General features: G+C 40.3%; 1 protein-coding gene across 1 annotated transcript in view; it reads right to left on the bottom strand.

The window, feature by feature from the left end:
- The window catches only part of LOC311034117 (C3a anaphylatoxin chemotactic receptor-like), a gene marked incomplete at both ends in the record, with an annotated part of 101567 nt that overhangs the window by 38175 nt on the left and 36254 nt on the right, over positions 1-27138 (bottom strand). Inside the window, one exon of the mRNA XM_084041861.1 lies at positions 11649-11840. Within this exon, the coding sequence (XP_083897987.1) occupies positions 11649-11840 (192 nt within the window). The remainder of the gene's footprint in view (positions 1-11648; positions 11841-27138) is intronic.

Below are 27138 nucleotides of genomic sequence, written 5' to 3'. Positions count from 1 at the left end.
ATTTGCACAAATGTTCAAGATTTTACAAAAATAACAGACCTGCTCTCAGATCAGAACAGAGTGCCGCACTATGAGCTTGTAGATCTGCTATTTTTGAATAGCCAAAGTATAAAATAATGGATAAAGTGGTTACACAGATGCGTTCCTGGTCGTAATTGGTTACTGTATTTTTGCATTCATATGTTCCAATGTTCAATGACTGAAACACAATTAAATCGTTTAGCGCAATTATTTGAGCGACAATTAATGGTCCCATAAAATGTCATAATCCATTCCTGACAGTCCTTAGTGTTAGGAACTATTGATCGCCCAAAGCCAAACCAGAAACCGGATGGTGTCAATCTAAATGTCTCAATAGAAGAGCGAGGAGACCAAATACAACCACCCCGATTGTATGCGTTATTATTACGAGACCATACCCGTCGGGGGATATGAGCACCGTGCGCGCACACACACACACACACACACACACACACACACACACACACACACACACACACACACACACACACACACACACACACACACACACACACACACACACACACACACACACACACACACACACACACACACACACACACACACAGTGTGTGCTTGTGACAGACGGCAACATGTGTAACACAGTGGGTCTGTGGATTCGACGGATGCGCAGTTTGATCATTCATCCCATAGGTCGGAAGGCCATCCCACAGCTGGGGAGCCGTAACCATGGCGACATTCTTTTACATAAAAAACGCTAATAAACGGCTGACATTTGGGGAAAGCGGAAAAACGGGCTTCGGTGTTCCGTGCACATGGTAATGGCCAATGGCTGTGTGCAAATGCAGAGCATTTGCTCCAGGCACTGAGGAGAACCGGGCGTTTTTTTTTGCACACAGCACAGACAGAGCTACTAGAGACGCACAGAGCTTCAGACGCACAGAGCTTCAGACGCACAGAGCTTCAGACGCACAGAGCTTTGTAGAATTAGAAGGATGGATATATATTAACCATGCAGATTGAACAAATTAAAATGGTATTCACTAAGTTACATAACACATGCTTTAAGAATAGAGAAAGTTGAATTTCTCCCAGGAGAAAACTGATGACCTTTGTGTGGGAGGTACAGAGTTGTGAAAGAACAAATCTACGCCACCTCAAATAGAACTCCAAGATCATAATGTATACAATAACAGCAGGTGGCAGATGGAGCTAAATACATGCCAAGTCCAGTAAAGGAGAAGAAAAAATAGCAGATATACAAGCGCATAGCGCGGCACTGAGTGCCGCGATTTTTGAAAAATTGTGGAAGATTTGTGCAAATCTTTGTACAGTACTTGAGTGCTAATCTTAAGTACTAATCTTAAGTACAGTACTTGAGTAAATGTACTTAGTTACTTTACACCACTGACCATATAACACTACCATGGCTGACTGGGAAGACATCTATAAGGCTATTTGTGTTGTAAAAAACAATTTACACACTTATTACCCTGCATTACCTGCTTGGAGTTTTTATTATCCACATTTGGAAGAGGACAGAATAATGGAACCCAAAGGGACAGAGTTTACTGCAAAGAGATAACTGCAATAAAATAAAACTGGAGAAGAGAAAAAAAATAAAACTGCATGTGTGGTGAAATATGCAACAGCAACATTCTACTGTATATACAGTACATAACAGTATATATGTACTGTATGAGCATGTATATAACAGTATATAAATATATATATATATATATATATATATATATATATATATATATATATATATATATATATATATATATATATATATATATATATATATATATGTACTGTATGAGCATGTATATAACAGTATATAAATATATATATATATATATATATATATATATATATATATATATATATATATATATATATATGTACTGTATGAGCATGTACATACAGTACATAACAGTATATATGTATTGTATGAGCATGCGACAAATAAAACTGTTTGTCGTTGCTGTTGGAGGGAGAAAAACACGCCACCTCGGAAATTGTCAATTTGCCTTCATCTACTGTCTGTCTGCACGTCATATGATGTGATATGATATCTTTCTTTCTTTTTCCTTTATTTATTCAGGGAAACCCATTGAGAGCAAGCTCTCTTTTTCAAGGACGCCCTGATAACAAACATTTGAATCACATTACAATGTCACAACTAATTTAACAATAAAGCAAAAAAGAAAAGCAGAAGCATAAAACAACATTAAAATAATCGCAAAAGGCGGTGAATCAGACAATACAGTGAGGACATGGATGCAACACAGGGATTTAAAAATTAGATGCAAATAAACAGTGTTACATGAAAATATGATATGATATGCACATCTGCCTGCCCCAAATAGGGGTGCGTGTTTCATTACACACACAGGGTAACAGAGTCACAGAAACAGGGACCTTCTGAATAATTGAAGAATACTCAAGACTCTCGCTCGCACGCGTGCGCGCGCACGCACGCACGCACGCACGCACACACACACACACACACACACACACACACACACACACACACACACACACACACACACACACACACACACACACACACACACACACAATCTGAGAGGGAGGTGTTGACAGATGAGTGACAGGCCTCATTAAGGGATGTTATAAACTGCCACATATTGTACCAGTGCTGCTGTGGGTGAGGCTGGCATCGGGTTTGACATGAATACAATGACAATGTTATATAATAACCCTTATGTCTGACCGTGAGAACCTGGACCAGCTCTTATAAAGGTCATGCTGTATGCTGGTTATGTGGAATGTTTGATGGAAATCGTTGCTGTCGGGCAGAAACATCATATCTCCATATTTCAACTATTTATGTTTTTCATTCTATAGTATCACACAAAAGTAGTGAAACTAGCCTACAAGCTCTACAAGCTCACAACATGTGTGGTGTGACGCCCCGTGAGCTTGTAGATCGGCTATTTTCACTATTTTTTGTTTAAATAATAACAAAAGAGAAACAGTATTGGGCATACGTACTGTAAGTACAATTTTGAGGTTTCAATTTACTGGCGTATTTCCAATTTCAAATACTTTAACTTTTACTCCATTACAGGCAAATATAGTACTTTTACACCACTACAGTTATTGGACAACTTTAATTACTAGTTACTTTGTAGATTTAGATTATTATTCCAAAACATACATTAACCACTTCAGCCCTAGACTTCGACTATTTGAAAATAGACGATCTACAAGCTCACAATGCGTCACGATGTGACGCATTGTGAGCTTGTAGTCAGATCTGCTATTTTCAAAATATTTCATACATGAAAGTACATTCTGATGCCAATACTTCTGTACTTTTACTCAAGTAATAGTAGTACTTTGCTTGTAACAGAGTATTTCTACATTGCAGTCTTGATACTTTTACTTAAGTAACAAATGTGAGTACTTTTTCCATCACTGCCGACAGCAGCAAAATAATACAACACAATGTTTACAGCTTTTCTATGGCTGCTATTACTGTGATACTAACATTATGAGAGCCTGTTGGTGCTTCTTCTCCTTTGGAAGGAGAGAGAATGGATGACGGACCCAAAGGCACAGAGCTTACTGCAAAGCAATAACTGCAACGCAATTACAAATATAGCTGCAAGCAGCGATAATACGGGGCCAGTGAATAGAGAGAGAGAGAGACATGGAAACGGAATAGATTGAAGAGAGAGAGAGTGACATGGAAACAATAGATTGATGAGAGAGAGAGATGGAAACATAATGGTTTGATTGGACATCTCAACCTACTGCCATTAACAGGATTCGAACTCTCAACCTTCAGACTAATAGGCTGCAACACTACCTATAGTGCTATAGCTTTGTCCAGGCTGATATTGTCTGTTGAAGATCATAAACTCTAGCCTTCTTTCATGAACCAAGCCCCTGTTTCACTAACACTAAGATCACTCGTTCACAAACCATTTACCCTATGAAGAAATTGTACATCTCCTCAGAACCAAAACTAGTGAAAGTAGCCGATCTACAATCTCACAAACCATGAAAAGTTGTGAGATTGTAGATCAGCTATTTTCAGAATGAAGTATGTCATACGTTGAAAAAACGTACTCTCAAATAAGCATTTCAGGTTGTCTTTACCATTTGCACATGTATTCATTGATACAGTCATGTTGTTTGCAATTCAACTTAAATTAAGTCTGCATCACGTGAGGCTTGAACTGGCGACCTTGAGATTGTGAGGCATTCATTTAAGGGAGACGCCATTGGCCCAACAGACAAGTAACTGTGAAAAAGGAGATCACACAGATGATACAGTTTCACGCAAATAGCTGAAAAATCCTGGGTTTAAGTGTTTTTCAAACTGCTCAAAATTGCGGACAATCTAAGGGCGGAGCTTACTGGTCAAAGCGATAGATGTGTTCCTCATGAGTCAAGACACAAGTGTAAGCAAGTTTCACGACTTTCGGCCAAACGAGGCATGACTTTTGCCTGTTTAAAGTTTGCATTTTCAAAAAATTGCTATAGCGCCCCCCTTTGGCCAATTGTAGTGAGATTGGTTTCAGTGATATTTGGAATGACTCTCTACATTACTGCAACGTTTCAAAGAAATGTGAGTCTTGCATGTATGTGTTAGGGGCAGATGAATAATTTTCATAAAACTGCAATAGTTAAAATCTATCTCCTCCTGGGATTTTTGAGCAATCTGCACGAAACGTTTAACACTTGAACTTTGGACCACTGCCTACAAAAAATTCCAACGGATTTTCCATAAGTGAAAAAATACAGAAGTTAGGAGCCAATGACTGTTTTTCATATAATTCAAAATGGTGGGCGATCTAAAGGTCAGAGGTCAAAAGTCAGACCACGAAAGTTGTCGGGCATGAAGAGACGCATGTGTGTATCGAAGTTTCATGGTTGTAGGTCAAACAGGGCATGAGTTGTACCTGTTCAAAGTTGGCACTTTCAATTGAGTGCTATAGCGCCACCCTTTGACGAATGAGTGTGAGAATTATTTTTTGGTAGTTTTTCATGACCATCTACCATATGGCCGAGTTTCGTAAAAAGCGACAGCACGGTTAAGCCAGAACTAAGATTAGCCTTGAATTGAGAGGGAGCGAAAAACAATTCGTAATATAGCTGCAAGCAGCGATAATACGGGGCCAGTGAATAGAGAGAGAGAGAGACATGGAAACGGAATAGATTGAAGAGAGAGAGAGTGACATGGAAACAATAGATTGATGACAGAGAGAGATGGAAACATAATGGTTTGATTGGAAATCTCAACCTATTGCCATTAACACATCCACTGCCAGGCCCGTAGTCCTACGGGCCGTTAAATCCAACCGTTAACTGCCGTTCCCGTAGCCCGTAGTCCCGTAGTTTTCCCATGTTAAATCGTGCAGGTGCAGATTCCGGATTTTTTTTGCACTTCCGGTCTCGAAGTGGGCGGACCGGAAACGAAATAATACTGTTTCCGGTTTTTCTCCCGCCTCCGTTTCCTGTCTAGCGGTCAACTTTGGACGCCATTATCTCTGGCTTGTTGTTTTTCTCACCGCATCCACCATTTTAGCGTTTTCCTCTCGTTCTCCAGAATGCAGTGTCGGATCGCCGCACGGTTTTCAGCGTTTTGTTCGGTCGGGTCCCGTGTTTGTGTCGAACCAAATGAACGCGGATTTTAAACGGATTTAGCGGGGCCTATGACGGAATCAAAAAAACAAAAAAGGTAAGAAATTGCTTGGCACTACGATGGACGTTCTGAGATTAGCCGATGGCAGTCAATGTGTTAACAGGATTTGAACTCTCAACCTTCAGACTAATAGGCTGCAACACTACCTACAGTGCTATAGCTTTGTCCAGGCTGATATTGTCTGTTGAAGATCATAAACTCTTGCCTTCTTTCATGAACCAAGCCCCTGTTTCACTAACACTAAGATCACTCGTTCACAAACCATTTACCAATGAAGAAATTGTACATCTCCTCAGAACCAAAACTAGTGAAAGTAGCCGATCTACAAGCTCACAAACCACGAAAAGTTGTGAGATTGTAGATCAGCTATTTTCAGAATGAAGTATGTCATACGTTGAAAAAACGTACTCTCAAATAAGCATTTCAGGTTATCTTTACCATTTGCACATGTATTCATTGATACAGTCATGTTGTTTGCAATTCAACTTAAATGAAGTCTGCATCAAGTGAGGCTTGAACTGGCGACCTTGAGATTGTGAGGCATTCATTTAAGGGAGACGCCATTGGCCCAACAGACAAGTAAAGTGAAAAAGGAGATCACACAGATGATACAGTTTCACGCAAATAGCTGAAAAATCCTGGGTTTAAGTGTTTTTCAAACTGCTCAAAATTGCGGACAATCTAAGGGCGGAGCTTACTGGTCAAAGTGATAGATGTGTTCCTCATGAGTCAAGGCACAAGTGTAAGCAAGTTTCACGACTTTCGGCCAAACGAGGCATGACTTTTGCCTGTTTAAAGTTTGCATTTTCAAAAAATTGCTATAGCGCCCCCCTTTGGCCAATTGGAGTGAGATTGGTTTCAGTGATATTTGGAATGACTCTCTACATTACTGCAACGTTTCAAAGAAATGTGAGTCTTGCATGTATGTGTTAGGGGCAGATGAATAATTTTCATAAAACTGTAATAGTTAAAATCTATCTCCTCCTGGGATTTTTGAGCAATCTGCACGAAACATTTTACACATGAACTTTGGACCACTGCCTACAAAAATTTCCAACGGATTTTCCATAAGTGAAAAAATGCAGAAGTTAGGAGCCAATGACTGTTTTTCATATAATTCAAAATGGTGGGCGATCTAAAGGTCAGAGGTCAAAAGTCAGACCACGAAAGTTGTCGGGCATGAAGAGACGCATGTGTGTATCGAAGTTTCATGGTTGTAGGTCAAACAGGGCATGAGTTGTACCTGTTCAAAGTTGGCACTTTCAATTGAGTGCTATAGCGCCACCCTTTGACGAATGAGTGTGAGAATTATTTCTTGGTAGTTTTTCATGAGCATCTACCATATGGCCGAGTTTCGTAAAAAGCTCATGCACGGTTAAGCCAGAACTGGCAAAAACAAGTATTTTTCAAACTGCTCAAAATTGCGGAAAATCTAAGGGCGGAGCTTAATGGTCAAATCGATACGTGTGTTCCTCATGAGTCAAGGCACATGTGTAAGCAAGTTTCACGACTTTCGGCCAAACGAGGCATGACTTATGCCTGTTTAAAGTCTGCCTTTAAAAAAAATTGCTATAGCGCCCCCTTTTGGCCAATTGGAGTAAGATTGGTTTCAGTGATATTTGGAATGACCCTGTACATTTCTGCAAAGTTTCAAAGAAATGTGAGTCTGCATGTATGTTTTAGGCACAGATGAATAATTTTCATAAAACTGTAATAGTTAAAATCTATCTCCTCCTGGGATTTTTGAGCAATCTGCACGAAACGTTTCGTACTTGAACTTTGGACCACTTTATACAAAAATTTCCAACGGATTTTCCATAAGTGAAAAAATGCAGAAGTTAGGAGCCAATGACTGTTTTTCATATAATTCAAAATGGTGGGAGATCTAAAGGTCAGAGGTCAAAAGTCAGAGTGTGAAAGTTGTTAAGCATGAGGAGATGCATATGTGTATCCAAGTTTCATGGCTGTAGGTCAAACAGGGCATGAATTGTACCTGGTCAAAGTTGGCATTTTCAATTGAGTGCTATAGCGCCACCTTTGGACGAAAGATTGTGAGAATTATTTTTTGATCGTTTTTCATGACCATCTACCATATGGCCGAGTTTCGTAAAAACCGACAGCGCGGTTCAGCCAGAACTGCGAAAAGTGGCAGAAGAAGAAGAAGAAGAAGTGACAGAATAATGCGAATAACAATACGTGTCCAGAGCAGAGCTCTGGCCCCGTAATTAAACTGGAGAACACAAAACAAACACACACACACACACACACACACACACACACACACACACACACACACACACACACACACACACACACACACACACACACACACACACACACACACACACACACACACACACACACAGCAGACTCCAGAATAATAAGCAAGATAACCTCATTCTAAGCTTAATTTACTTAAGTAAAATGCTGGAATATACAATTACAATTCAGATATTTTATCCAGAGAGACTTACAGTAAGCAAGACAAACACATACAGTACATCAAACACACACACACACACACACACACACACACACACACACACACACACACACACACACACACACACACACACACACACACACACACACACACACACACACACACACACACACACACACACACACACACACACACACACACACACACACACACACACAGTGTGGTTCAGTGGTGGGGGAAAAAAGGTACTCTAATGTCTTACTTAAAGGGTAAGACCACTTTGGTAGAGGTTTGGGTTGTGTAGTTATGATGTAACCCCAAAGGTGGGCAAGAAATAAAGAATGATTGCTCCATTGATTAGAAATTGATCATTCAAAATAATGCTCCTCATTGACTTACATTGTACGGTAAAACAGCTCTCAAAGTCACTCTTTCAGCACATACATGAACCCAAACATAGCTGATTCAGGCAATATAGAGCATCACCAAACCCAGTACTGTTTTTTTTTTTTTATATAAAAAAATATGAACTTCCTGTTGATTTCACTATTTGAAGATCTGGATCCGCGGATCCAGTCCAGGTTTTCTACTTATTAAAAATGGCAAAATCAACAGGAAGTTGACATTTTTATAAAAAAAAAAAACAGTACTGGGTTTGGTGATGCTCTATATTGTCTGAATCAACTTTGTTTGCGTTCGTTTATGTGCTAAAAGAGTGACTTTGAGAGCTGTTTTACCGTACAATGTATGGTAAAACAAACTTGATCCGTGTCTCATAGGAGGGCTGTCGACAGTCCAGAAACCTGTCTACCAGTGACATCATCGTTAGGCATGATTCTTTTTTCCAACAAGATTTCACATTTTTGATTTAGATTTTTATTAACACGAGAACAATGGCTTCTTTTATTGCATTGCAACTTTCCAGGAATAGAAAGCCTGCAGTTTCTATTAGCTTGGATTCCCCATTGATGATGTCACTGGTAGACGGGACTCTGAACTGTCCACAGCCCTCCTCTGAGACACAGACCGAGTAGAAAAAAATGGTACCATTTTATCATGAGTATTAGTGAGGACCAATTATATGAAGATAGGTTGAAAAGCGGTGAAGTCGTCCTTTAATGGGTTAAACTACTACAACACAACGTGCATCAGAACACATCAGTCTGTAAAGCACTTCATGATGACAGAGCGCTGACTGACAGCTCGTCACACTTTGATTGACAGGTTCTGGGTTGTCATCGTCACTTAGCTCTCTGTGCCACAGGCACAGAGTGACTGACTGGAAGATATCCTCATAATGAATGCATATAATACTGATATGTCTGCTGAGGCACGTGTGAACACAACAATTATACCAGGACTTCTATTATAGGTTGGAAGACAGTGGTGAAAAAAGTACTCCGATTTTTTTTAAGTATTAATACTGCAATGTAGAAATATTCTGTTCTGTCCGGAATTCAAAATTTACTTGAGTAAAAGTAGAAAAGCATTGGCATCAAAATATACTTAAAGTACTGTACAACATTAAAAGTACTCATTATGCAGAATGTCCCATTTCACAAGTTTTCAAATGTATACAAATCTTTTGAAAATAGCAGAGCTACAAGCTCACGATGCGATGCAATGTGAGCTTGTAGATCTGCAATTTTCAAATGGACAAAATGGATACAGGGCTGAAGTAGTTAATGTATTATTTGTTGTAATAATAATCAAAATATATAAAGTAACTAGTAACTAAAGTTTTCAAATAAGTGTACTGGAGTTAAAAATATATAATAATAATAAAAGTACAATATTTGTCTCTGAGATATAGTGGAGTAGAAGTAAAAGTACTGAAAATTGGGGAAAAAAAACTCCAATTAAGTAAAAAAAATACCTCACAATGTACTTAAGTACAGTACTTGAGCACATGTTTTTAGTGACTTTACACCACTGGTTGTAGATGTTGTCAGTATGGCTATATCTATCGGCTACTTCTTGGCCTCAATCACAAAACCCATCTAACCCCTGCTCATTTTGCTAGGATTTGATGGCTTAGGGTTGAGGACAGAGTACAGCAACTTGCTGTGGGCCTGGTCTTCAAGATAACATTGGGATCCCCCTGTACTTGTCTAAATACTTCCTAAATGTTAATGAAGTCCATGATCATAACACCAGAGGCAGCTCCACGAATCATGTTCAACCCAGATTTGGCTCAACAAAGGGAATGGACTCGTTCTCATGCTATTCATCAACAATGTGGAACGCCCTACCAAAAGGAGTAGCCTAAAGGAGTGTAAAACACTACTAACTTTCAAAACTGGCCTAAAGATACACCTTCAGGAGCCTGCAATTCAAAAATGGCCCCTGTCTAAGTCTTAACCTACCCCCCTAACCCCTACACTAAATCAAATATATACACATATATTAAAATACAGATGTTGCTGTTCAAATGGCGTGGAGCAAAGCTCGGAGGCATCTGGGTCTGAATCTCCTGTGTTCTACTGTAATAATGCTGTATTGTGATGTTCATTTAATATCTCCAAATGTTCTCCTTTGTAAAATCATGCCCTCCATCACTGAAGCAATAACCAGCACCCTATAATAACAGCAATAATAATAACCAGCACCCTATTATAACAACAATAATAATAACCAGTGCTCGACACCACAGTTACACCTGGCATTAAAATGCACCTTGGGTGATCAGAGAGCAATCCATTTAAACATTCTTTGTAATTGTGTATGTGTAATACATAAACATCTAGAGATCCAAACAGCACACTGCTAAAAGGATAACACAAAACAGCTCCTGAGGGCTTGTTTCCATTGTGGTCCTACAGTATAGTTCAATTCATCAAGAATTGAATAGCCTATAACCTCATGGTATAGTGGCTTTGCCAAGGTTATGTTTCTTTGTTTTGATTGTGTTTGCACCGTACGCACACGCACCTGAACACGCACACACACACACACACACACCAATAAGCAAATAGTGGTTTGACTGAGAGAGAATAAGCCATCAGCACAGAGCCCTCTAATCTGCTCTAAATGCTGAGTCACACACACTCTCACTCACTCGCTCGCTCGCTCGCTCGCTCGCACGCACGCACGCACGCACGCACGCACGCACGCACGCACGCACGCACGCACACACACACACACACACACACACACACACACACACACACACACACACACACACACACACACACACACACACACACACACACACACACACACACACACACACACACACACACACACACACACTCTCTCTCTCTCTCTGCTGGTACCCAATGAGGCTGTCAAGGACATAGGACGCTAAACACACACACAGTTATATTAGTGTACTGGTGGGGACATAAAACATTTAGGATGACATTGAAAATAGCCACACAAATTGCCAAAATTAGCAGATCTACAAGCGCTCACTATTAGACTTTTGGTCATCAGGCAGAGGCTATGAGCCACTACTGCTACATGCACGCACGCACACACAAAAGTAAACACTAAAGTAGCATTTTGAAAACAACATTAAAGCGGACGGATCAAACTCACATCTCTGAATTTGTTCCAGTATCCATCCTTGTGATTGGAGGAGCTGTCCAGAGAAACGTGTCCATTGTTGTTGTTGTTGTTGTTGTTGTTAGTGGACACTATGTCTCCATTGTTGTTGTTGTTAGTGGACACTGTGTCTCCGTTCCGTAGCATGAGAGCCACCAGAGACAGCAGACAGAAGACGAACATCTTCTGGAGGATGAACAATAGAAATACATGTCAATACATTAAATCAGAGGTCTTCAATGTTTTTCAGGGGGTTCATCCCTATGTTCCCCAGGTTCTATGTTCCCTCTATGTTCCCCACTTACCTTAGGGTTAGGGTTAGGGTTAGAGTTAGGGTTAGAGTTAGGGTTTATGGTTTATATGTAGGTTTAGGTTTAGTATGAGAATGCCCGACTTGTGTCTGGAAGCAGTAGAGAGGCATTGAGTAGGGTTTAACCTGAAGGTGAATGTATTCATCACCACAGACAATAATGACACAAACGGTGGTGTTTGGCTCTCCAGTCACAGCTCTCTTCTGTTGTCAACTGGCAGCCATTTATACCCCCAGCTGAGCTAATGAGCTTGGACTGCACCATGTCAAGGGGTGTTTCTAGATCTCGACATATATGAATAAATATACAATAAATACATAACCCACATACATCATCTTAAAACTTTCAATGAACATCAAGTGAATAAATATAAATTCTTCACACTACTACAACACTACCACAATGTCCTTGTGGTAGTGTTGGTAGTCCCCCCCCTCTCTGCCATCCTAGTTAGTTTTTATTTCGGTCATAATTCTTCTTTTTTTTGAACAAGACAGTTCAATATACATTGCAACTTAGTCAACATGATGACTATTTGGCCGAAAAGGTATGGGCTGAAGCCGAAGCTTATTTTGCCCACCTTAATACCAATTAAAATAAATTATCATACTGTAGTAGCATAAAGAAAACGTAGGCTCAAACAAAAGAAAAAGAACTAACACAAGTCTTCAAATATTACATTTCAGAACATTCGAAACGAAAAAAGAAACAGCATTTCGGGTCACATTATCTCTTCAGACGTAAACAATTTGTGCTTACGTCTGTAAGTATCATTTACAGAAGTAGATCATTTTTACCATCACTATTTAGAATTTTCAAAACTATTTATATTACTTTAATAATTATATTTTTATTTAATGTTTGTATCAATATATATCTCGATATTTCTTCATATACATCATATATGCATTCAAATAAACATCCACAAACATATATGTATGTGCATATGAGAGTACGCACACACACATATATGGATACACACTTTCATCTTTTTACTTATTTACTGCATTGATGCTATATAACTATCTATTACCTTTGCTTTATATAATTTCTTAAATGTTTTTATTGAGTTGGACATTTTAATGTCATTATCTAATGAGTTCCACAGGTTTACCCCTATAACTGATAAGCATCTCCCTTTGGAGTCGGTTCTTGCTTTTACTTTCCTAAAGATAGCGGTCCCCCTGAGCTCATATTTGGATTCTCTGGGTTGAACAGCTCCTGCATGCAGCTTGGAAGTAACCTATTGTGTGCCTTGTACATTGTTGCAGTGGAGTTTAGTTTGACCAGATATTCTAATTTCAGGGTGCGGTTTTCGATGAACAGTGGGTTAGTTGGTGCGTAGTAGTCAGATAAATTAACTATTCTTATTGCTTTTTTTTGTAACATAACGATAGGGTGTATTATTGTTTTATATGTATTCCCCCATACTTCCACACAATATGTTAAATATGGCAACAGTAAGGTTGCCATATCCTGACTTGGTCCTGCCCAATTACACTGGCCACAGAACAGCAGTGGTGAACCAGTGTAAGCGGGGACACATAGAACGCGGGGACCCCCATAAGAGAAGATTTGTATGGCTCTAGCAGTGATTCTAAACCGTTTTAATTTGAAGGACCCCCCCAGTTTGACATGCATTAGGCTACGGACCCCCATTGTAATGGCATTTCTATCTATGGGACCCCCAAGTTATATTGTAAAATCAATGTTAATGTAACCATTTGTGTACCGTCCGTCAGAGTTACAAACCCATAAGGGTCCATTTGGTTCCTAACTATCTATCATTTAGCTCAAGCTCAAGGACCCCTGGGGGTCCCCGGACCTCACTTTGAGAACCAATGCACTCCACTGTCCTCTCTGCGTTTGATCCATGTGTTCACCTTGATTACTGTAAATCACTCTGGATTAAGAGCGTGTGCTGAATGTCTGCACTGTAATCCAGGCTATGCAGACACAAGTATAAATATAGATGAGGTCTAATAATTGTTGTCAGACAGAAGCCATGTATCTCCATATTTCAAGTTTTTATGTGTGTACAATGTTTGTGTAAGTTAATGTATTACTTCATCATACAAGAGCAGCCATCGCCCAAAAGTAGTGAAAATAGCAGATCTACAAGCTCAACCATGCATCACATCGCAACCCAGCGTGAGCTTGTAGATCGACTATTTACATAACGTTTTTTCCTAGGTATTAAACATGTCTCAAAATTACTTGAATTGTCACTTTATACTGTCATCTGCCCCCCCAAAAAAATAAAAATAAATAAAAAACAATTTATTGAGAACCACTGAATCAGGATACTATTAAGCTCAGCTAGGCTGCTGATAAACATACACATCACCACCATACAGACAACCATTATTATCTTATCTCTTTACATTCATTATATTATTATTATTATGATAATTATATTAGTATTATTCATTATAGCATATTTATACATCTCTTCTGTGCCCACGAACGTCATCAACAAACACACTGTTTATATATATATATATATATATATATATATATATATATATATATATATATATATATATATATATATATATATATATATATATATATATATATATATATATATATATTAAATACCATTATACTGCATCAAAAGTCATCAATAAGCTCTATAATACACAAATTGGCCAAATTGGCAAATAATGCAATAAAGAGTCAAATATTTGCAAGATAGCAGATCTACAAGCTCATGTTGTGAGCTTGTAGATCTGCTATTTTGACAATATTTACATGTTGAACTGAGTCTACACAAACACAAACGCACGCACGCACGCACGCACGCACGCACACACACACACACACACACACACACACACACACACACACACACACACACACACACACACACACACACACACACACACACACACACACACACACACACACACACACCTGGTGGTAATAAGGTAATAGGGTAATAACCTGGTGATAAGGATCTAGTCCAGCTCCTTCCAGCAGAGGGTTACTAAGCAGTAATGATACAGATCCTGGGTGAATAAAGTAATAAGTCCAGACCGTCGCCCCGGGACCCTCCGCTCTGCTACGGATCCAACACTGAACGCACTGTAACGGTTCCTCCTCCTCGATCCACTAGATCCACCGATCCTTTGTGAGACTGAACGATCTGGACCCTCTCTCTCCTTCTGTCAGGCTCCGCCTCTCTCTCTCTGTTACTCACCCCCTCTCTCTCTCTCTCTCTCTCTCTCTCTCTCTCTCTCTCTCTCTCTCTCTCTCTCTCTCTCTCTCTCTCTCTCTCTCTCTCTCTCTCTCTCTCTCTCTCTCTCTGCGCGCGCATGCATGGTGCGTGCGGGCGGGTGTGCAGTGTGTGTGTGTGTGTGTGTGTGTGTGTGTGTGTGTGTGTGTGTGTGTGTGTGTGTGTGTGTGTGTGTGTGTGTGTGTGTGTGTGTGTGTGTGTGTGTGTGTGTGTGTGTGTGTGTCGGGAGTTTGAGCAGCTCGCAATTTAATCGATTATCATTTCTTTACAGATCTTTCAGATCTATTCTATTCATGAAAATGTAACGGTAGCTTTGATAATTACTGTTATTAAATGTGATCTTTAGGACCTACTGTCCTACTGAAACAAGTAAAAGTCCCGTAATCAAAATGTACTTGAGTAAAATAATTGGCATCAAAGTATACTTAAAGTACCACCAGTAAATATGTTGAAAACATTACTTAAGTAATGTAGGCTGTAAGTAGTGTAGGCTACTTGAGTAAATGTACTTTCCATCACTGTTCATTGGTCTGTCCTCCTCAATGTGTCCTTTCATACACTATGCAGCAGGAGCTCTCCATGGTTCTGAAACTCCTCGGTAGCCAGTACTATAAACTAACACCAGCTTGTAAAAACAAGAGAAAGTGTTGTTAAATAAAACATCAGTTTACTTTGTACTGAATACAATTGTTTCACTACAACCAGAGTCAACTCAGGTCAGAGTAGCAGTGCTTCAGTTTATTTGAAACGTCAAACGTATGACTTTCCTCTTAATCCACGTGTCCCGCCCGGCGGACGCCCCGGTCGGCGTGGCGTGGAGACGGCCTCACGCCAGAAATGTGCGATATTTTGCTAGCTGGGTATGATCACAAGCAGAGAGACAGTGTAGTGCCTCAGTAAACTATAGGATCACAGCTAAACCAAGAACCTATAGCATCTCTTTTAATAATTATGTTAACTAAATCATCGGTTCTCAAAGTGGGGTCCGGGGACCCCCATGGGTCCTTGGGGGTCCCTGGGGCTTTATTAACAGAATTCGTTACTAAAGCTTCACAATCATTTGAACCCCTTTATCCATACTTTATACTTTGGCTATTCAAAAATAACAGATCTACAAGCTCATAGCGCGGCACCGAGTGCCACGCTATGAGCTTGTAGATCTGCTATTTTGTTTTAAATCGTGTCAATGTGTGTAAATCTTTGCATGTATATTAAAGTGAACATTTGTAACTCAAATCTGTGCTTCTGGGGGGGTCGGGGTCCCTGGAACAACACATTTTGAGATGGGGGTCCGCGGCCAAATACGTAGCATTGTGGGGGTCCTTGACGTGAAAAGGTTTGAGAACCACTGATCTAAATGGCAATTTTAACACTGTGGTCAAGAAAAACAAGCAAATATATTACAGGATCCAGTGTTTTCTACATTCTGCATAAAAGCCCAATAGAGATAGATTCAGTTTATAGCTCTCAGCTAAGGGCAACAGCAGAGCAGAGAAATAATACAAGGGAATAAAAACTAAAGCACATGTGGGCAGTTAAAGAAAACTGAATAGTTTGCCTCCATAAAATAATATGTGCATGGGTAATGGGTAGACTTGGTGCATTGGGGGCATAATGTGTCAAACACAGTTATAGCACCCTCCTCCTCACCCTCTATTCTCGACCCGTTCTCTCCTTATTTATATCCAAACTATCAGACGTGCTGCTTGTAGCAGATTGCTGCTGTAATAATAATGAAAACAGCTCACAAGCAAGCTTGTATATCTGATATTTTCACTTCTTTAGTGGAACACTCTTGTATGATGAAGTATAGGGCATTAATGACACCCGATGACACCCAGCTGATCGTGTCATTCCCTCCCCTCTGACACACAAGTGGAGGCACGCATTGCTGCTTGTCTGGCTGACATCTCAGAGTGGATGTCGACGCACCACCTGAAGCTCAACCTGGACAAGACCGAGCTGATGTTCCTCCCGGGGAAGGGCTGTCCTCACCGAGACCTGGCCATCACCATTGAGAACGCTGTGGTGACGTCAACTCGGACTGCGAGGAATCTGGGTGTGACCCTGGACGACCGACGGCAAACATCGCATCTGTGACACCGTCCTGCAGATTCCTCCTCTACAACATCAGGAGGATTCGCCCCTTCTTCACGGAGAAGGCAGCGCAGGTGCTCATCCAGGCTCTTGTCATCTCCCGCCTGGACTACTGCAACTCCCTCCTTGCTGGTGCCCCGGCGTCTGCCATCAGACCTCTGGAGCTTGTTCAGAAAGCTGCAGGTGTTCAACCGCCCCAGGTTCTCACACACCCTTCTCCGTTCTCTACACTGGATCCCTGTAGCGGCACGCATCCAGTTTAAAACCCTGGTGCTAGCCTATAGGGCAGTGAAAGGAACAGCTCCTTCTTACCTCCAGGCAATGGGCGAAGCTTACACCCCTGCCCGACCACTTCGGTCTGCCACCTCGAGGCGACTGGTCGCTCAGTGGTCCTTCTGGCCGATCTACACGGTCACAGCTTTTTTCTGTTCTGGCCCCACAGTGGTGGAATGAACTCCCCACCGATGTCAGGACAGCAGAGTCACTGCCCATCTTTCACCACAGGCTGAAAACCCACCTCTTCAGGAAACACTACCCTGACCCTTCCTCTTAGCCTTGCCTACTTGTTGTGAATTATTTGTACAAGCTCTTGTTTTTATTGGATCTTGTTTATTTGATACACTTATTAGTTTTATCTCTTGCTCATTTGATCTTCCTATTCGTCTCATCTGTTTAAGAAAGTAGGTAGCTGATATATTGCACTTTTACCTTAGCATTACGGTAGGTATACTCTTAGTTGCTTGTTTTAGAAGAGAATGCACTAAAGACTTCTGGTGATTAGTAGTTTTGTTCCCTACCTATGTTGAATACACTTATTGTAAGTCGCTTTGGATAAACGCGTCTGCTAAATGACTGTAATGTAATGTAATTAATTTACGGAGAGAAAACAAACTAAACATTTGAAATGTGAAGACACAGGCAGGGGTTTGTGTGAAAGGCTGTGTGAAAAGATGAGGATATTATGTTTGTACAAAGCCCTGCAGTGCTGAATGAAATAAATGATTTTAAGCAGTGCTGGGAGAAGTACTTAAATATTTAATACCGCAATATAGAAATACTCTGTTACAAGTAAAAGGCCTGTGTTCAAAATGTTACTTGAGTAAAAGTGCAAAAGTATTGGCATCAAAATGTACTCAAAGTGCCAAAAGTAAAAGTACTAAATTGTTTGAAAATAGAGGATCTACAAGCTCACAACACGTTGCGATGCGTAGATCTGCTAAATGGACAGATATCTGCTAAAAAGCCTATATATAAAACTGGGCTGAAGTGGTTAATGTAAGTTTTATAATGCAATAATTTATATCTGCAAAGTAAATGGTAACTAAAGCAAATAAGTGTAGTGGAGTAGAAGTAAAAGTTTGAAATACTCCGGTAAAGTAAAAGTACCTCAAAATTATACACAAGTACAGTACTTACAGTATACAGTAAATATACTTAGTTACTTTACACCACTGCTCTCTCCCCTCTCTCTCTCTCTCTCTCTCTCTCTCTCTCTCTCTCTCTCTCTATCTCTCTCTCTCTCTCTCTCTCTCTCTCTCTCTCTCTCTCTGATTGCCTCCTCGTTCTCCCATCTATTTGGACTCAGCAGTGTCAGTCAGACAACAGCATCAGCCAAGCTTGCAGATGTCTCACGCGTGCCTGCGCGCGCGCACACACACACACACACACACACACACACACACACACACACACACACACACACACACACACACACACACACACACACACACACACACACACACACACACACACACACACACACACACACACACACACACACGCAGCCAGCACCAAAGCCATTCCCAGGTCCCAGGCCATTCATGCATTTTATTTTCTGCCAGTGAAAAACAGAACCGGTTCCTTCTCTCCATTCCATGTGTCAGCCTCACTCCCCTCTGGAGCAGACAGTTATTTAGTAGGCAGATAATACTCTGTGGATGTGCAGTGGGGAAAAAAGTATTCACATTTGTTACTTGAGTAAAAGTATCAATGCAAAAATACTCTGTTACAAGTAAACGTCCGGAATTCTAAATGTACTTGAGTAAAAGCACAAAAGTACTGACATCAAAATGCACTTAAAGTACCAAAAGAAAGTACTCATTATGCAGCAGGATGTCCCATTTCACAAGATTTCAACTATATAACGTGTATACAATAGCAGATCGAAAGCTCACAATGCATTGTGAGCTTGTAGATCTGCTATTTTCAAATGGCTGAAGTGGATATTGTATGTTTTTTAATAACAATCAAAATCTACAAAGTAACTAGTAACAAAAGTTTTCAAATACTATTAACCACTTCAGCCCTATATACATTTCGGCCATTTGAAAATAGCCGATCTTCAAGCTCATCCGTTGTGAGCTTGTAGATCTGATATTTTCAAAAGATCTGTCTACCTTTTATATACATTTGAAAAAGTGTGAAAAGGGACATTCTGCATAATGAGTACTTTCTACTTTAGGTACTTTAAGTACAGTTTGAAACCAATACTTTTGTACTTTTACATTTTGAATTGCTGACTTTTACTTGTAACAGAGTATGTCTACATTGCAGTATTGATACTTTTACTTAAGTAACACATGTGAGTACTTTTTTTCCACCACCGCCTAGGACACTGGTTTGGGTTGGATGAATTGTCACTTAAATCCTCAGCGTCAGATGGTTCATAGAAGATAGCCTGCAGAGTGTTCAACATAATGACAGTGTGATAGGACTGTGTGGATAATAGTTTGAGATTATCCTCCAGCTGCAGAGATATGATTGACCGTATTAAGAGTCTGAGGGGCTTCTTCTGTGAAAGGCAAGACGTTCTTCAGTAAATGACAAAGATCTTAAAAGCACTTTCACCATCCTGTTACATTCTGTTACATCCTGTTACATTCTGTTACATCCTGTTACATTCTGTTACATGTATTATTGTATCTGTCCTGTACGCCGAGTTCGGTAATGTGTTTAACCCATTAGAACCAGGAACGCATCTGTGTTACTTTTTAGATTGTATAGCGTTGTCTCTCAGCCTAGGATCCAGACAAAGACTCGTTGCAAAAGGATTGGCATCAAAATATACTTATTTACAGAAAGTACAGAAAGTAAAAGTACTCATTATGCACAATGTCCATTTTCACAGGTTTTCAAATGTATAAAATCCTTTGAAAATGGCAGATGTACAAGCTCACAGTGCGTCACTTTGTGTCACGCTGCGAGCTTGTACGTCTGCTATTTAAAAAAAATCTTTATGACATTTCTCACATTTTCATCAAGACATCTAGATGAAAATGTGAGAACTAGTGATTTAGAAGGCATTTGTAGAATCAGCCTCAGGTCCTAACAGGGTTTATGTTAGCCGGTATTTACCGCGGCCATTGATGGATAAGATGTCAGGCAGTGTGGTATCAGTGATGTGTGAGTCCTCTGTGTGTTCAGTGGATTTAAAGCCATGTGCAGAGATCAACTCTATCTGGGCCTCAGAGCCCCAGCTCTCTAGTCTTTTATCTCTCTCTCTCTCACACGCACGCACGCACGCACGCACACACACGCACACGCACACGCACACACACACACACACACACACACACACACACACACACACACACACACACACACACACACACACACACACACACACACACACACGCACACACACAGTGTCCCAGACTTTTCTCCCCTCTGGCTCCCAAACTATGGAATGAACTCCCCATTGCAGTCAGAACTGCAGACTCACTCCCAATCTTCTGCCGTAATCTGTAGACTTACATTACAGTCATTTACAAAGCGACTTACAATAAGTGCATTTTCTGCAAAAACAAGCAACCAAGAGTATACCTATAGTGCTAAGGTAAAAGTGCAATATATCAGCTACCTACTTCCTTAAACAGATGAGACAAAATAGCTAAATCAAATGAGCAGGAGCTAAAATAATTGTATCGACTAAACAAGAGCCAATAAAACAATACAACAATAAAACAAGCGTTTGTACAACTACAGTAGTTAACAACAAGTAGGCCAGGCAAAGAGGAAGGGTAGTGTTTCCTGAAGAGGTGGGTTTTCAGCCTGCGGCCAAGGATGGGCAGTGACTCATCCTCACCTCTTCAGACTCCATCTCAGCCCGTAGAACTTGCCCTAGCCTTGACGACCTTACAGGATTATGCAAAGGTTAAAATGTTACTTAGATAACATGTTATATAGACAGATGCCAGGTCATTGTTGACCTGGCATCCTATAGTGTGTATAGTTTCAATGTAAAGGCTGATGATAGGTTCTTGGTTTATGTATGTATTAGTTATTATTAGATTATTTGTTTACGTATGTATTACTGTAGAAAGTACTCATTATGCAGAATGTCCCATTTCATCTCAGACCGCATCGCGACGCATTGTGAGCTTGTACTGTAGATCGGCTACTTCCAAATGGCCGAAATGTATACAGTATATAGGGCTGAAGTGGGTGGTAGGCTAATGTATGTTGAGTCAAAATAATCAAAAGCTCCTCAAAAGTAACTCAAGTTTTCAAATAAATGCAGTGGAGTAAAAGTACACTATTTCAATCTGAGATGTAGTGGAGTAGAAGTAAAAGTACTGGAAGTTGGAAATACTCAAGTAAAGTGCAAATACCTCACAATGTTCCTTAAGTACAGTACTTAAGTAAATCTACTTAGTTGCTTACCACCACTGACTGCTGACAAGGACTTTTTTTTGTTTTACAGGAAAACAGATGAATCACCAAACAAGGCAGACAGAAAACAAGACAAAACGTTGAGAGAGGAACCACAGCAGATCTTTGTGTGAGGGCAGGGCGGTGAGGGCAGGGTGGTGAGGGGGGGGCATTTGGCAGCGTATCAGCCTGTAATGGCTGTTCAATACAACAGATGGAAGAAGACACCCTATTACTGCAGCCAATTCCTCTGAGAGTAACAAGCCACTTGTAAAACGCAAGAAAGAAAGGAATGCTGCACGGTTGTACAGATTCCATGTGTCAGCCCACAGTGAACCACAGAGACTAGAGCAGTATGGGAGCAGGTACAAACACAAAGGTATGGAGTGTCTCATTATTGCTGTTCTCTTCACAATAAGCTTCAATCAGTATAGTGTGCAGAGGTGGAAAAATTATTCCATTTTTTACTTAAGTAAAGTATCAATACTGCCATGTGGACATACTCTGTTACAAGCAAATGTCCGGCATTCAACATGTACTTGAGTAAAAGTACAAAAGTATTGGTATCAAAATATACTTAAAGTACCAAAAGTAGAAAGTAGCTTACTCATTATGCAGAATGTCCTGCTTCACATGTTTTCAAATGTATACAATTCATAAAAAATCATTTGAAAATAGCAGATCTACAAGCTCACAATGCGTCGTATCGCAACGCATTGTGAGCTTGTAGATTGGTTATTTTCAAATGGGCGCAATGTATATAGGGCTGTATATAAGTGATTTTGTAATAATAATCAAAATCTACAAAGTAACTAGTAACTAAGGTTTTCAAATAATTGTAGTGGGATAAAAGTACAATATTTGCCTCTGAAATGTAGTGGAGTAGAAGTACAAGTATTGGAAATGGGAAATACTCAAGTAAAGTAAAAAAAAAAATGTCAAAATTGTACTTCACATCCAAGCATTCTACAAAAATCTAGGTGTACGTGAAGATGACTTTTGTTGTCACCATGGTGACAGCTGATGATGTGTTTAAAAAAAGCGAGAGCTCTACAACAAAACGAGGCCAGAGACAATATCCCCTCAACATTTATCAGAGACGCAGCCCCCCCCCCCCCCCCCCTCTACTGCCCCAATTATTGCCCACATAACAACCCTCTCCATCAGCCAGGGGCATGTCCCGCAAGATTTAAAACTAGTGAGAGTACAAAAAAGGAAGCAAATTAGACCCTGGTAACTACCGCCCTGTTTCTATTCTATGTTCTATCTCCAAAGTTATAGAGAAAACAGAGCATTTTCAGATGGGGGTCCACGGCCCAATACATATCATTTTGTGAGTCCTTGGCACAGAAACGTTTGAGAACTAGTGATTTAGTTAGGGATTTGTAGAATGTAGAAACATGTTGAGTACTTCCTCCATCACTAGATAACAGGTACATGCAGCGGTGGAAATCAACTAAGGACATTTACTCAAGTACTGTACTTAAGTACAATTTTGAGGTATTTGTACTTTACTTGAGTATTTCCAATTTCCAATACTTTTACTTCTACTCCACTACATCTCAGGGGCAATTATGGTACTTTTACTCCACTACAATTATTTGAAAACGTACTTTTCAGATGTAAATTATTATATTATACATTAACCACTTTAGCCCTATTTTATACATAGGCCATTTGAAAATAGCCGATCTACAAGCTCACAACGCGTCGCGATGCGATGCGTTGTGAGCTTGTAGATCTGCTATTTTCAAATATTTTAGTACTTTTACCTTTGGTACTTTAAGCTCATTTTGATACCAATACTTTTGTACTTTTACTCAAGTATTTTTTTTTATTCTGGACTTTTACTTGTAACGGAGTATTTCTATATTGCAGTATTGGTACTTTTACTTAAGTAAAGAATTTGAGTACTTCCTCCATCACTAGACAGCAGGTACATGTAGTGAACATAAAGGTAGAGAGCCTCATTATTGCTGTTCCTCTTCACTCTAACCTTCCAGTGACCCCACACACTCACTGTGATGGCTGTTACACAACCATCTGTTACCACTAGATACACGACGCCGTTCACATGAGAGGCTCCCACCCTTCAACAACACTGAGTAGGAACCATTACTGATGTGACACTTTCAACTGAATAAACCACCTGAAAGAATCCAAAGCACTTTAGCAGCAGCAGCAGCAGCCGTCAGGAATGTCCTTCAGACATGAATACATAACACACAGTGTCTGAGGAGAGGAGAGGGGAGGGGAGGGGAGAGGAGAGGAGAGGAGAGGAGAGGAGAGGAGAGGAGAGGAGAGGAGAGGAGAGGAGAGGAGAGGAGAGGAGAGGAGAGGAGAGAAGAGAAGAGAAGAGAAAAGAAGAGAAAAGAGGTTTTTTTTTGTTTTGTTTTTTGTTTTAATTTTTTATTCCACGATTTTGTAACCCTTATTTTTCACCCGGTGCCAATTTTCTAAGTGATCCTGGGCACTACACTCCCCTCCCCAGCCTAGGGAGGCCAGGGCCGAGCTCATGCCTCCTTCAATGCATGAGAGCCAACTGGCCTTCTTGTCACCTGACAGGGGAGAGTTTCCCTGGTTGGACGTAGCGCGTGGAAGGAACACGTTATTCCAACCAGTTCCCTTCCCCTCCATCAGGCGCCCCGGCTGTCATGGGGGAGGAGTTTAGTGACCAGGATTACTACATGTTTTTGTGAGGGTATCAACTACCCTGAGAGACACGGGGAGAACATGCAAACTCCACACAGAGTAGGCCCTTTCGCCAACCCCACCTAGGGTATGGGCGCTGATGACGGAAAAAATATTTGAAAAGAGGGGTTTTGAAGCATTTATTAATATCATCCAAAAAAAACTTACAAATAAACACAAACAGTCAATTATCGTTCATGAAGCTTAAAAAATGGGTACTTTCTCCTGATTGGCTGAGATTTGGACACCTACCGGAAAATGTATTTTCTGTTTATTAAAGAGCTGGAGAGACGGGGAGACTCCTGTTACTGAACAAACACTATATAGTACTTTAAACTTTTAACAAAATACTTTTTGTTTTAACCAAAAAATATCACTTACCCTACCTTTAACACAAATGTTTTTTCAATGTTAGTTTTTGTTATTTCGTTACTTTGTGTTAACTATAATAACCTTGTTGTGTGTGTGTGAGTGTGTACATGCGTGCGTGCATCTGCACGCATGTGTGCATGTATACAGTAGGTGCATAGGGCTGGGTGGCTCTATACCATAGAGCTCTCTTGCATAAACAGCAAGTCGGTAAAATAACAGCAAAAACAACAGTTAGACATGCCATGACTTTCACACTCGACTGTGAGATGAAATAATACATCATACAGGTTGTAACTATGGACTAAAGGGAATATAATCCGTTGACCTGCATGGTGTGACTGTCTATCAGAAACCTGCTGCCATCAGGACACATTTAATTAATCCACAGGATTTAGACCGTTCAGCCGGCAATGATTCTCTGCACTGTCTGTCTGTCTGTCTGTCTGTCTGTCTGTCTGTCTGTCTGTCTGTCTGTCTGTCTGTCTGTCTGTCTAGTCAGCCCATAAAACCATCCTTATGAAAAACACTTCATATATGTTTTAAAAGCGATATAGCAGACACTCTTTATCCAGAGTGACTTACAGTAAGCAAGGTAAACACCAGTGGTCAATTGTTTTACTTAATTAAGTGAAAATTATGCAAAGATCTCAAGAAATAGCTCTAACATTGCAGTATTGATACGGCAATACTATAGTGCAGTATCAATACTGCAATGTAGAAATACTCTGTCACAAGTGAAAGTCTGGAATTGAAAATGTACTTGAGTAAAAGTACAAAAGTATTGGTATCAAAATGTACTTGAAGTACCAAAAGTAGAAAGTTCTCATTGTTCAGAATGTCCATTTCACATGTTTCCAAATATATGAAATGTATACAAATCGTTTGAAAATAGCAGATCTACAAGCTCAAAATGAGTCACATCGCGACGCATTGTGAGCTTGTAGATCGGCTATTTTCAATTGGCCAAAATGTACATAGGGCTGAAGTGGTTAATGCATGTTTTGTAATAATAATCAAAATCTACAAAGTAACTAAGGTTTCAAATATTAGTGGAGTAAAAGTATTTGCCTCTGAGATGTAATGGAGTAGAAGTAAAAGTATTGAACATAGGAAATACTCCACTATTGTAAAAAAAAAAAATCACACCCTGTGTGAAGTGAGTGGTGCCTTGCTTAGCTTGGCTAACGTGTTCAATCAGCCAAGCTAACATGTCCAATGTTAGCTTGGCTGATGGCACTGATGTCACTTTGAAACATGTAAACAATGTTTCAAAGTGACACACTTATTTATAGGGCTCTATTTCGTCATGCGTCTCGCTAGCCAATCAAAGCACACCCTTTCAACATATTGTCACGTGTCACGTGATGCTTTACCAATGGTAGCTTGGTGGACACATGGACATACGGACACACAGACAAAGCCAAGCTAAGCAAGGCACCACTCACACACAGGCAGGGGCGGACTGGCCATTTGGCGTACCGGGCAAATGCCCGGTGGGCCGCTGGGCCAGTGGGCCACTGGGCAAAAAAAAAATTTTTTTTTTTTTTTTTTTTTTTTTTTTGGAAAATATATTTAAAAAAATGTTTTAGGGTTATTACGGTCATATCCGAGTCACGCGGCCCAATTATTAGTTACGTTAATGTTTAGGCTGGGATGCTTTCCAGCAGGCGCCTCAGTGCGGCCGCAGAGTTCATATGCATGGCTGGGCTGAAACAGTGAAACGCCCCCCCCCCCCCCCCCGGTTGACAAAATGGGGGGGGGGGTGGGTGCCAGGGCTGAATTTTGGTCCCAGTCCGGCCCTGCACACAGGGTGTGATTTTTTTTTACAATAGTGGAGTATTTCCAATGTTCAATACTTTTACTTCTACTCCATTACATCTCAGAGGCAAATACACCGAGTGCCGCGCTACGAGCTTGTAGATCTGCTATTTATGAAAAATCGTAAACATGTGTGGAAATCTTTGAATATATATTCTTTTAAAGCGAACATTTTTTAACTCAAATCTTTGCCTCTGGGGGGTCCCTGGAACAAAACATTTTGAGATGGGGGTCCGCGGTCAAATACATACAAATACATTTCTAGAATCGGCTTCAGGTCTTACTGGGTTAAAGAAAAGAGTGCAAA

Source organism: Gymnoscopelus microlampas, assembly GCF_963454915.1.
Source record: "Gymnoscopelus microlampas genome assembly, chromosome: 18".
NCBI classification, from domain to species: domain Eukaryota; kingdom Metazoa; phylum Chordata; class Actinopteri; order Myctophiformes; family Myctophidae; genus Gymnoscopelus; species Gymnoscopelus microlampas.
The sequence above is the reverse complement of the archived record's forward strand: the minus strand, read 5'-3'. Positions and strand labels throughout refer to the sequence as shown.